This window comes from Staurois parvus, unplaced genomic scaffold (assembly GCF_062004578.1).
Source record: "Staurois parvus isolate SC_StPar_1 unplaced genomic scaffold, SC_StPar_1.0 ptg000051l, whole genome shotgun sequence".
Lineage (NCBI taxonomy): Eukaryota > Metazoa > Chordata > Amphibia > Anura > Ranidae > Staurois > Staurois parvus.
Window position 1 is genome coordinate 3,528,482 of NW_028317847.1, and position 13,920 is coordinate 3,542,401.

Genomic DNA, 13,920 nt, shown 5'->3' on the forward strand with positions numbered 1-13,920 from the left:
GATTGATAATCTTTCCTCGCCTCTTGCTTTTATTTCCCCCAGCTACTCCCTTTCAGCTAACCCATAACCCTCACACACCTGTGAAAACCCCTAAGGTCACTGCCCTGTTGACTCAGCCTTTGAACCCCAAAGACTCATTCTTTTGAAGGACCCACTGGGTTCCCCTTAGAGCTAAATTTACACATTAAATTATATAGCCGTTCCTCTGAAAGCAATTCAGATTGCTTTTCATGGTTATTTGACAGGTTTATCTTTTTACGGAGCTCTGTGGTGCAGTGCTTTGTCGAACAAAAAAGTCAGCTGTGAAATCTCAGCACACCAAAAAATGCACAAAGGGTATTGAAATGGACAAACCTTGGAAGAGGAAGGCCCTCTAACCCGGACACCCCCCCCCCTTCCCTGGTGCAAGGCTCCTGACAGGAGCGTGGGTATGCCAATGATATAGCTAAGCTGAAGCCCAGTGGACCCCACTCTTTAAAGACCAGTCGAAGCTAGTCCACCAAAAGTATGGTGAGGAGATCTCCCGAACAAAGACCCCTTCAGGTTGGGGGGGGGGGGGAGTCAAAAATCCCAAAGGCCACAGAACCCAGGAGTGTTTTTCCAGGCACCTCTGGGACATCATCCCAAGGGACCACGTCACCGGGAGCTACTTGCACCTCCCAGCCCCAGGCCAGACAAATGCAGCCCCATTGAAATCCAAAATGCATTAGTAATTAGGGAGAGCCCTGCCTTCAACCAGGCACAAACCTGATAAAACCAGGCCAGATTCAACACAGGAGGAAAAGTCAGAAAAATACTGACCAGTCCCCTCCCCACACACACTTCCCCCATGCAAGGACAACAGCTTTCTTCCTCCTGAAAACTGATAAGAACAGATACTACATTTGATCTTAACAAAAAAGGCTAAGAAATTAGGGCATTTGACAGGAGGTGAGAAAACGATTTGCCTCTTCACCACCAGTTTTAGCTCTCAAAATGCTGATCCACAATGCCGCAAGTGCCTGCAAATCTTGTGGCGAGGCCCTTTTCACTGTCATTGTTTGAATCCAGTGGCAGTATTGCCTGCCGTAAGCAGGCTGTTTCATTTTTGCTGCAGCATCTGTACTGCATGCCTTAGTGCAGGTGGCCAGTAAAAGAGCGGCTCAATCCCCTGCTTCTACCATTCCTCAGCCACCCGTATTAATGAACCCTTACATTGTTATACTGTTTTACTATGTTACTTGTGTAGTTATATTAACTGCAGCTGCAACTGAAATTAAAATGATAGAAAAAAAAAGAAGCAGGATTGAAAACTGAACAACACTGAAGCTTGTAATTTTTTTTTTTAAATCAACACAAGGGACAGAACTCATCACGAATGAACTGTGTCCCGTGTGCTGATAGCTGCTTTGGTTAAAATCAGAAATCCTCCGACTCCAGATACCCCCACAGCGGTGGTCTTCCAGTGCTGCGGACGTTAATATGAGCAGAAGCACCTGTAACAGGTACCGCCCTTTCCACCCCCACGCTCCATTCATAGGTGCCATACTATCAATGTCCACAATGAAAGGCACTCTATGGAGGACGGGCGTATGAATGAAAGGCCCACAACCTCCAATTATGGAATGCTTTTTCATTGTAAGAACTGATAGGACATATTCTATGAATGGAGACGGGGGCATAGTCAGTAAGTGATGGTAAACGGGGCAAATTACCATATTACACCCTTAGAGCACCAGAACACCAAACCTTCAGAAGTATTCAGAGGCAGAGGACTTCGTGTTTCAACCAAACACAGCAGCACCAGCACAAGGGACACGCTTCAATCATGATAAGTATTGTCCCTGGTGCTGTGGTTTAAAAAAAAAAAAAAAATTCTATAAAATTTCAACTTCCACCTATACTGAGTGAAATAAAGGAGGCTATCATTGCCAAACTAAACCCGACTATGACCTATGTACCATCTAAATGCCATTCCCAAAACATTTCAAAGATAGCAGAGGAAAGCCAAGACTCTGCATACATGTTCCAGGTCTGTGACGGAAGAAATATAGAAAGCCTTTGAATAAGAACCAGGTAACCAGCATTTTAAAAGGCAGTGTCATGCAATGGAATCCCTGTATTTTCTCTGCAAAGGTTTCCTTTAACAGAAGGACTGAAAACAGTTTTGGCTCCCGGTTTTGTATGATGGAGGAAACATTGCATCTACTTAATCTTCAAGCAGTTGGGTTCTACCTGTACAGGTGCAATCACAGCACACGGGCCTCCTTCAAACTGTTCCAGAGCTGTAGGTTCCGAGTCACTGAACACAAACCCTGTCCGGAAAATAAAAAAGTCTCAGCAGACTGGCAAGATTTTTTTATATTGCAGAATTAAACAAGAGAAGAACATGTTTTAATCTAACAAAATAAGGCCCCATGCACACTGGGTATCTAGTCCCTGTGCGTCCCATCCTGGTAATTTTGTGAATTCCGATGGCACAGGTATTCTACGTTCCAGGTATGCGACCCTGAATGCATAGGGCCCTAAACACGAGTACAACTTGTTACAGCAGTGTATTTCAGCTTGAGTTTGACAGACTGCAGGCAGAAGGGCTTGATACTGAACCTGTGCCTCCTGTAGGCATGAAAACGCCAGGATTGCGTGTGGTTTAACTATCAAACAAGCGGCTTCATGCAATGGAATAGGGTATCATGTCACAAGGAACATGTCTTCGTGTACCTGAAGACATGATACCCTACAGGAAATCATAAATCAATTATACTTCATGTATAAACTGTATCAGAGGTCAGACTTCGCCTACTGCAAGGAGGTGTGTGTGTATATATATACACACATACATATACACATATATACATACATACACATACATATACATACACACACACACACATACATACACACCGGTGGCTATAGAAAAGAAGCCCCCTCCTCTGAAATATTCACATTTTGTTCCTTTGCAGGCTGAAATTAAGACAGACACAGTTTTTGTTTTATCCAGCTGTAACTCAATGCAACGTATAACATCCAAGTGAAAGATGTAACATCAACATGTTTCAGAAAAAAAAAAAAATCAAAAAACAGAATAACTGAGTTGGAAGAAGGATCACCCCTCTCCCCTCCTAAAAATAACTTGTAAACTCAAATCAGGTGTAGCTAAGCACCTTCTCAATGGCAGACAAATCCATTTGACTTTCATCTGTGATCATTTTGATTAACCAAGCATGAAAAGAGCTTTCCTGGAGCAAACAATCGACTATGGGTGGCAGGACAACCCTGTCAAAAGATCTCCAGGATAAAGTTGTGGACAGGCACAAGTCAGGGGATGGATACAAAAAAAGTCTATTAAGAAGTGGGTGGTATTTGGTACAACACAGACCCTCCCTGGATCAGGACGTCGCTCCAAACTGGAGGAAACTGGTCAGAGAGGCTACCAAGAGACCTACAGCAACTCTGAAGGACAATAATATTAAAAATTCTTGTATAGAAGGGTTACAAAAGAAGAGCCACTCAAGTCACAACTGAAAAGCACCTTGAAGATTTTGAGGCCACATGGAAAAAGGTGTTATGGTCAGATGAGACTAAAATGTAATCATTTGGCCTCAACACTAAGCAATATATCAGAAATCCAATACAGCTCATCATCCAAATAACACCATTTCTACAGTAAAGCATGGAGGTGGTAATATCTTGTTATGGGGGGGGGGGGGGCGGTCTTTGCAGCAAGGACTTGAGCACTTGTCAGAATAGAAGGAAAAATGGATGGGCCAAATACTGTCAAATTCTGGATGAAAATCTGCTGCCCTCTGTCAGAAAGTGGTCTATGAGAAGAAAATTTAACTTCCAACATGACCCAAAGCACACAGCAAAAATGAGCACACAGTTTTTGAAGGAGAAAAAGGTGAATGTTCTTCCATGGCCTAGTCAGAGCCCAGACTTAAACCCCATTGAAAATCTGTGGAATGACTTGAAGACTTCAGTCCACAAAATGTCACCATCAAATTTAAATGAACTTGAGCAGTTCTGCAAAGAAGAGCGGGCAAATAATGCAAAGTCTAGATGTGCAAAGTTAGTAGAGACATATCCTAACAGACTAAACGCAGGGATTTCGTCGCTGCTCAAACTCTCTCCAACCCCCTTCACCCTCACTCAGCTACCCCCTCATCACCCCTCTCCCACGGCCCCACCACTGCTCTGACCTCCTCTTCCACCCCACCCTACATTCCTCATACTGAAGCTCCCCCAACACTCCGCACCTTTGACCTTACTACCATCGAGGAAGTCTCCAAGATCCTCTCTGATGCCCGCCTCACCACCTGCCCCCTCGACCCTATCCCCTCACAACTCCTACGACCTTCCTCCTCCTCCATCCTACGCTCCCTCACCCACATCTTCAATCTCTCCCTCTCCTCAGGCACTTTCCCCTCCCCTCTGAAACATGCACACATCACCCCCATACTTAAAAAGCCCTCCCTGGACCCCAATGACCCGAACAACCTCAGACCCATCTCCCTGCTCCCATTTACATCTAAACTCCTCGAGCGCCTCGTCTACACCCGCCTATGCTCTCACCTCAACGACAACAACCTCCTCGATCCCCTACAGTCCGGCTTCCGTCCCCTACACTCCACCGAAACTGCCTTACTCAAACTCTCCAACGACCTGCTAACCGCCAAAGCTAATGGCCACTATTCAGTGCTCCTACTCCTTGACCTCTCTGCGGCCTTCGACACAGTCGACCACCCCCTCCTCCTCAAAAAACTACACTCCCTCGGCCTCAGAGATTCTGCTCTCTCCTGGCTCTCATCCTACCTGTCACAACGCTCCTTCAGCGTTACCTATAATGCTACCACCTCCCCCTCACTCCCCCTCTCTGTTGGGGTCCCTCAAGGCTCTGTCCTCGGGCCCCTTCTCTTCTCCATCTATACCTCCTCCCTTGGCCAACTCATACACTCTCACGGCTTCAACTACCACCTCTATGCCGACGACACACAAATCTATCTCTCAACCCCCCACCTCACCCCCTTGGTCTCAGCCCGAATCACACACCTACTGAGCGACATATCAGACTGGATGTCGCTCCACTTCCTTAAATTGAACCTCTCCAAAACCGAGTTTCTTGTCTTCCCCCCAGCCCGGACACCACCCCCCATTGATTTCTCCATCACATCCAACAACGCTACCATCAAACCCGCCCCGCAGGCCAGAGTACTGGGTGTCATTCTGGACTCCAACCTATCCTTCCAGCCCCAAGTCCAATCTTTAACAAACTCGTGCAGACTCCACCTCCGCAACATCGCCAAAATCCGCACGTTCCTAACCCCAGAAACCACTAAACAGCTCATCCACTCCCTCATCATATCACGACTCGACTACTGCAACTCCCTCCTCACTGGCCTGCCTCGCCGCTGGCTATCCCCTCTTCAGTCCATCCTGAACACGGCTGCCAGACTCATTCACCTTTCCAACCGCTCTGTCTCCGCCACCCCCCTCTGCCAATCCCTCCACTGGCTTCCGATTGCGCAACGGATCAAATTCAAAATCCTAACGCTGACGTACAAAGCCGTCCACCATACTGCCCCGTACTACATCTCTGACCTAATATCCAAGTACCGCCCAACACGCACACTCCGCTCCTCACAAGACCTCCTTCTCTCTAGTTCCCTGGTCTCCTCCTCCCATGCCCGCCTCCAGGACTTCTCCAGGGTGTCACCCATCCTCTGGAACTCCCTGCCCCAACCCATCAGATTATCACCTACTCTCCTCTCCTTTAGGCGCACCCTGAAAACCCATCTCTTCAGGGAAGCCTACCCCACCCCCTGCTAACTTGCCGACCTCCTCCACTCTTCCTACCACTCCATCCCCCACAGCTATCTCCTCCTGTGCCACCACCCCCTCCCTCCTAGATTGTAAGCTCGAAAGAGCAGGGCCCTCGATCCCCTCATGTTTTGCATTGTATTGGTATTGTTCTGTCACATGTTCTGTCCCCCTTTGTAATGTACAGCGCTGAGCGAACTATTGGCGCTTTATAAATACTGTATAATAATAATAATAATTAGAGCAAAAGGGGGTTCAACAAAATACTGACACAAGGGGATGATCCTTTTTCCAACTCAGTGATTCTGTTTTTGCATTTTTTCTGACATGTTGGTGTTATATCTTGCATTTGGATGTTATAAGTTATCCAGCTGTATTTACTCAAACACTGTCTGTCTTCATTACAGGCTGGAAATTTTATATATATATATATATATATATATATATATATATATATATATATATATTTATTTATTACACATACATACATACACACACTGTATATATTATACACACATGCATACACAATGAAGCCTATTTCTAAACTTTTATCTCTATGGAAGATAAAGGAGAAACTTCCAGAAATGTATGCATTTTGTATCTTAACTATCAGATGCTAAGACTTAGCAGGGGTGTGGAGTATAAAAAAAAAAAAACAAAAAAAAAAAAAAAAACACTACTAGTAGTCCAGGGACTAAATCAGGGTCCCAGTCTACTTATCCCTCATGGTAATCTACTTGTCCTGTTATAAAACAGCATTTTTTTCCCAGGATGGAAACTATGAAGGGTTGATGTTTTTTTTATTAAGCAGAGGTGCTTGTAGTAATGTCTGGGGATTTTAAAAAAGAAAGGGGCTTTATGGAACTTTGAATGTTTTCAACATTGTGCGGTTTTATCACCTACCCACCTCCGGGAGTGAGGTGAGTAAATCTGTATTGGAAGGCGGGGGGGGGGGGGGGGGTGTTTCTTGTAAAAGCTATTCAGCAGCTACTTAGCTGCTTGGATTGCTTTTACAAGAGAGACAACTGATCCAAGAGGAAGATCAGTTGTCCAGCAACAACCTTCCCACAGTGTAAGCTCTACTTTGTTCTCTGCACAGCAAGACACTTCCAAGGTGCACCAAAACAAAATGTGTGCATAGTCTTAGGGTCCATGCACACTGGGCTTAAAAAAAAAAGCCAGTTCTTTTGGCAGAAAGAAAGTGCATAGAGAGTTTTTGTTCAGGCATTTAGGAGTGTTTAGCATGCCATCATGCAGCAGAGAAGGAACCCTGCTCTCTGTGTGGAAGCAATGGTCCCTCTGCACAGGCCGACACGCTATATTACATCAGACCTATAACTGCAATCAGCAAAGCTCATGCATTCTGCTGATTGGAGAGCTCTGGTCCTGTAGGGGCAATAGATGGTGTGTTAGACCTCTGTACAGAGACCACTGCTTCCACACAGAGCATTGGTCTTTTTTACAGTATGCTGGCAGGTGGAAGAATTTTTTTACTCATGATGTGGCTTTTTTTTTTTTTAAACCACAAACTTTAGCCCTGGTTCACACTGATGCGGTGCGGAATTCACAGCATTTTCTGTGCAAATTCCGCACCAGATTCGCACCCCGTTCATTCGAACCGCTGCGGATATGTATGTAAACAACACCCCAAAAGCAGTCCGAAAAACGCGGAGCGATGTCCAGAATCAGATCACATAGGTGTGAATACCCATGCAATCCGATTCTAGTGGAGACCAAAAAAAGGGTCCTGCACCTTTTTGGTGCGGGTGTGGTGCGATTAGAGCCATACAAAATGTATGGCTCCAATCGCACCACACACAACTCGCATGTGATTTGCACAGGAATGCGGTGTGGCACCGCATATATGTGAAACCAGGATTAAGGGCTCATTTACACTGTCCTGGACAGCTGCCGCATATTAAACCGCAGTGGTTTAGCGTGCGCAGCACTGATGGGAACAAGTGGGTTCATCAGGAATTTTTACCTCAATGACTTCCTATCAGCCTGCTTGTCCTGTGTACATGACTCAAAATTTACTGAAGCTAGGCAATTAGTATTATTAAAAATGGTCAGCAATGGATCAAGAATTTTTTCAATCTCCTAAAATGCTACTAAGCTCTAATGATGCACATTCATAGTTAGTAATACACGAGGGTCAAACCAGGACTTTTAAGAACAAAAAGGGATGCTAGAGCGGCGGTACTACGCGCAGTAGTAAGTGGTCAGTGTGTCCTATTACAGAAAGGTGGTGCACATTTTGTGGGCCAGTCCAGAGACCGCTAATCAAGATGGCAGACAGCAGTGTTGGTGCGTGCATGGAACAGCGTGTGGTGATGAAGTTTCTTGTGAGCGAAGGCGTAAAACCTGCGGATATCTACAGAAGACTTCAAGCACAGTACGGTGATGAGACGCTCAGCAAGACATATGGATGGTGTAAAACGTTTCCAATATGGCCGTACATCCGTCAGTGATGATCCCGGCCATGGTGGTTCCCAGTCCGCAGCAGTCATTCCTGTGAACATTCAGAATGTGGAACACCTGATCCTGGATAATCAATGCAGAACCTGTCATGAAACTGTACAAGAGAGGAATCTTTCTGTGGGAACGGTGAACACAATGATGACGAAGTGAAGCCGGCTGTCTTGGGATGGTACTGACAAATCTTTTTATGCCAAAGCTTTCCAAGCATTAATTAAATGCTGGGGTAAGTGTATAAATGTAGCAGGGGAGTATGTTAAGAAAAAAAAAATACAGTTTCCACTCCTTAAAATGTGTTCTTTTATTATATAAACTCAAAAGTTCTGGTTTGACTTGAACACCCCTCATACATCATTTTTCTTCAAGAGCTTTCTATGTGAATTTCTCCAAGCCTGGTTGTGGACCAAAGGGCAGTGGTCCTGAACACTCCAAGAGCTGTCTGACAGCCATGCTTACCTTGTGTCCAGCGGCTGAATATAGAGTCCACCAAGCCTTTACCATTCTTCTCCCCCCACACCAGATCCACCAGTTCTTTATTAGAGTCCGACATGGTCAGCCTGTCCGTGTCTCTTCCCTTTTCGAGTAAATATGTTCCAAACGTCTCTCTCCGCTCAACATGAAATCACCTCGTCTTTACCCCAAATAGGAGTCGAAATTGAACAATAAATTCTGTAAAAGGTAAGAAAAGATGACGTTAAGTATAAGGCAAGCTGGCCACACCATCACGGCTGCTGAAACAAGGTAATTCAATAAGGCAGTGCAAGAATCGGAGATACATTGTACAATACTGGGGGAAGCATCAGAAAGCAGAATTAAAGGCTATATGAATCCTAACAATTAACTTTTCCAAGTAGCAGAATTCCTGATGTCCCAGACAGAAAACACTTGTAGATCGCAGGCCTTGCCCAGTCCCAGCACCTAATGTCATCAATGGGACTCTACGTTTCTCTGTGCAATAAAGGCAGATCATGGTTGGTGGGAGGAGCCAGCAGGGTGCTGCACATAGCTTCCTGACAACATCACAGTACTTCTTTCAAGGGCCCTAAGGCCTGATACTAGCAGTGGGTTGACTGTAGGAAGGAGATGTGAAAAAAAACAAATATATAGATGGATGTTAGTCTGAAGAAGTGGTAATCCTAGACAGACTGATGCAGACAGCCGTAGATCATGCCCACGTGTGATGCTGAACCTATATGACCAAGACTGGAATCCGATGACTAAAAGAAGCAGGACAAGGACAGCAAGGCTGATGAGGGAGGGCCTAAATGATGCTGGACGTCCTCCAGGCAAGAAATGAAGCAGGCTTTTTCTAACCTGCTACAGCTTTTAGTGCTGGTCCACACTATGGCAGTGTGGGAAACTGCATGTGGTTCGGACAGGAACTGCACTCCTGTTCAAATCAGATGTGAATCTTTGCAGTGCGATTTAAGCCATTCATTTTGTATTGCTCAAACTGCACCACATCCGCAGGAAAGGTGCATGCAATTTTTCTTTTTCACACTGGAATCGGATCATATGAGTGTTCACACCCATGTGATTTGATTCACCTAATCGCACTGCATTCTGCAAACTTTTTGGGTGTCGTTAACTTAAAGCGGCGTTCCAGACATTTTTTCCTTTTTTTTTTTTTTTTAAGGCTACGCTCACACTAGCCTTGTTAGCAAGCATCAGACAGGCGTTTTTACCGTTTCCCAAATGCCTGGGAAAATTCTGCACATTGCTGTTCAAACGGTTCAAGTGTTAGCATCGCGGCAAAACAGACGCCTCTGGTCGAGTCAGGAGGAGCTGATGCCTCCTATTCAAGTCTATGGTGCCGCTCCGCAAACGCACGGCCGGCGTTTGCGGAGCGGTAACACCATTCAAACTTCATTATAGGTGTTTGTTGGGCGTTTTTAACGCTTGGCAAACGCCTAGCAACCACCGCTAAAGCACGCATGCGGTGTTTGCAAAGAGTTAAAAACGCTCTGCAAACGCCAGACCAACGCTTGTCAAACGCTATAGGGGCGTTTGGCAAGAGTTGGAAAAACAGTCATGTGTGAACGAGCCCTAAAGTTCCTCTGTGACAGCCGCAGCTTATGCCATGAAAAATTGGCACACGCTGCAGATGTAATTGTTTGTCTTCCTTGTTTTTTAAAGATACTCACGGGCCCCTCATGATCCTGTGTTCTTCCATCTTCACTGTGGGCATCTGAAGCCCAGGCGCACGTTCTTCTGGGATACGGTGCAGCTGGCTACCCAGCATGCACATCCTGATCTTGTGCCTGCACAGTAAGAGGAAAGCACGGCGCACTCATTGCAGAGTGGGGGATGCCCATTGACTTCTGGGATTGAAGACACATACATCCCAGGAACCAACAGGCAGGAGGATGTGACATATTCGCTGCGGTGAGGTACATCGGAAGTGCAGTGCTTCAAGTAGCCTAAAGGGTATGAAAATTTTAGGAGAAAAAAAAAATGTGCCAAACATTGATGGGACAGCAGGAAGCAAACATGGGGCCAAACTTTAAAAATCGGGTGGAACTCCACTTTCACACCCCCAGCGGTTCACATGAACGGAGTATGATTCTGATGCAGTGTGGGAAATGCACAGAGTTTGCTGGGAACCCGCACTGCATCAGTGTGAACTGGTACTTAATGCACACAGTGAAGAGCTCACAGTGTGCAGTGAGAACAGCATAAACATTTCTTTAACAGGAGACTGTACAAATATGAAAAACAAAAGGTAAGTATGGAGTTAAGCGTTAACATTTATGTATAGGTCCATGTAATAATATTGTATTAAATAATAATGATGTGAAAAAGCATTTATCTGGCATCACACAAAGACACATGCATTTACTGACTGCCAGGGCGTCCAGAGTGCTCAGCGTCTTATAAAATATACAGAACACTGAATACTCCAAGCTATTATTGCCCATTATACTTTATCAGCAAATTCTTCACAAACTACAAAGTCGCATGACTGCAGAGCTGACTGAGGTCACTAAGCATGGGATTCAAATGGAGAATCGGAGGCTGACTCTTCAATACCTGGAACAGGCAACAATAGTGTGCAAAGTACACATCGTACATTGTAACCAGATTCTGCTTTACTGACAGATAGCTGAACGCTTTGATGAAAATGTTTAGTTCTGTATAACAATAAACAGATAGAACACAAAGACCCAGAAATACTAAATCACAAAACCCAGTGAAGGCAGCTGAATAGATATGTGTGACCTGATCTCCTTTGTATACATGTCTATATACAGTGCCTGCAGACAAACACATGGAATGTTTCATACAAAGATGTATTAGTTCTTTATTAGTTGAAAGCAGCAAAGTAACAGATGCTAGAATGAATGATGGGTAAGTTTGAATATACAGAATGAATGGAATAGGTCTATATAGAGGATGGAGGGGATAGGTGCATCTAGAGGATGGAGGGGATAGGTGCATCTAGAGGATGGAGGGGATAGGTGCATCTAGAGGATGGAGGGGATAGGTGCATCTAGAGCAGCGGTTCTCAACCTGGGGGTCGCGACCCCTTTGGGGGTCGAACGACACTTTCCCAGGGGTCGCCTAAGACCATCGGAAAACACATATTTCCGATGGCCTTAGGAACCGAGACACCGCTCCTTGATCCGTCTGCAGGTGTGGGCGGGATGACATGCCGTCCCTGTCATCTGGACACACCCCCGGGATCAATCCTTCCTCGTCGGTGATTGGCCGCCGGAACTGTAGCTCAAGAGAAGCACACAGGCGGCCAATCACCGGCGAGGAGGTGGAGCTTGGAAAGGAGGAGCCGAGCGGCACCGCGAAGCACGAGAGAGTGAAGAGGAGGAAAGCGGCCGGAGAAGGAAGCCATCTGACCGGTAAGTGTTTGTACCTTGGGAGAGTGAGGGAGCGAGCGAGCCCAGGCTGGAGCAGGGGTCAGCAAGGTAAGTATCATTGGTGTCAGTGGGAGGAATAGTGCCCAATCATTGGTGTCACTATTACCAATGATGGGGCACTATTCCTCCCCCCACTGACACCAACGATGGGGCACTATTCCTCCCACTGACACCAACGATGGGGCACTATTCCTCCCACTGACACCAACGATGGGGCACTATTCCTCCCACTGACACCAATGATGGGGCACTATTCCTCCCACTGACACCAATAATGGGGCCGTATTCCCCCCACTGACACCAATGATGGGGCACTATTCCTCCCACTGACACCAGTGATGGGGCACTATTCCTCCCACTGACACCAATGATGGGGCACTTTTCCTCCCACTGACACCAGTGATGGGACACTATTCCTCCCACTGACACCAGTGATGGGGCACTATTCCTCCCACTGACACCAATGATGGGGCACTATTCCGCCCACTGACACCAATGATGGGGCACTATTCCCCCCACTGACACCAACGATGGGGCACTATTCCTCCCATTGACACCAACGATGGGGCACTATTCCTCCCCCCACTGACACCAACGATGGGGCACTATTCCTCCCCCCACTGACACCAACGATGGGGCACTATTCCTCCCCCCACTGACACCAACGATGGGGCACTATTCCTCCCCCCACTGACACCAACGATGGGGCACTATTCCTCCCCCCACTGACACCAACGATGGGGCACTATTCCTCCCACTGACACCAACGATGGGGCACTATTCCTCCCACTGACACCAACGATGGGGCACTATTCCTCCCTCTGATACCAACGATGGGGCACTATTCCTCCCACTGACACCAATGTTGGGGCACTATTGCTCCCCCTGATGCTAACGATGGGGCACTATTCCTCCCACTGACACCAATGATGGGGGCACTATTCCTCCCACTGATACCAATGATGGGGCACTATTCCTCCCCCTGACACCAATGATGGGGCACTATTCCTCCCACTGACACCAATAATGGGGCCGTATTCCCCCCACTGACACCAATGATGGGGCACTATTCCTCCCACTGACACCAGTGATGGGGCACTATTCCTCCCACTGACACCAGTGATGGGGCACTATTCCTCCCACTGACACCAGTGATGGGGCACTATTCCTCCCACTGACACCAGTGATGGGGCACTATTCCTCCCACTGACACCAGTGATGGGGCACTATTCCTCCCACTGACACCAGTGATGGGGCACTATTCCTCCCACTGACAACAGTGATGGGGCACTATTCCTCCCACTGACACCAGTGATGGGGCACTATTCCTCCCACTGACACCAGTGATGGGGCACTATTCCTCCCACTGACACCAGTGATGGGGCACTATTCCTCCCACTGACACCAGTGATGGGACACTATTCCTCCCACTGACACCAGTGATGGGGCACTATTCCTCCCACTGACACCAGTGATGGGGCACTATTCCTCCCACTGACACCAATGATGGGGCACTATTCCCCCCACTGACACCAATGATGGGGCACTATTCCCCCCACTGACACCAATGATGGGGCACTATTCCCCCCACTGACACCAATGATGGGGCACTATTCCCCCCACTGACACCAATGATGGGGCACTATTCCCCCCACTGACACCAATGATGGGGCACTATTCCCCCCACTGACACCAATGATGGGGCACTATTCCCCCCACTGACACCAATGATGGGGCACTATTCCCCCCACTGACACCTATGATGGGGCACTAT

The 13,920-nt window shown here is 46.9% G+C and overlaps 1 protein-coding gene across 1 annotated transcript in view; it reads right to left on the bottom strand.

Moving 5' to 3' along the window:
- The window catches only part of MINDY3 (MINDY lysine 48 deubiquitinase 3), a 184,050-nt gene that overhangs the window by 167,067 nt on the left and 3,063 nt on the right, over positions 1–13,920 (bottom strand). The window contains exons 2-3 of the mRNA XM_089666335.1: positions 8,731–8,943; positions 2,215–2,294 (exon numbers count right to left, since the gene is read on the bottom strand). Of these exons, the coding sequence (XP_089522461.1) occupies positions 2,215–2,294; positions 8,731–8,824 (174 nt within the window). The 5' untranslated portion in view covers positions 8,825–8,943. The remainder of the gene's footprint in view (positions 1–2,214; positions 2,295–8,730; positions 8,944–13,920) is intronic.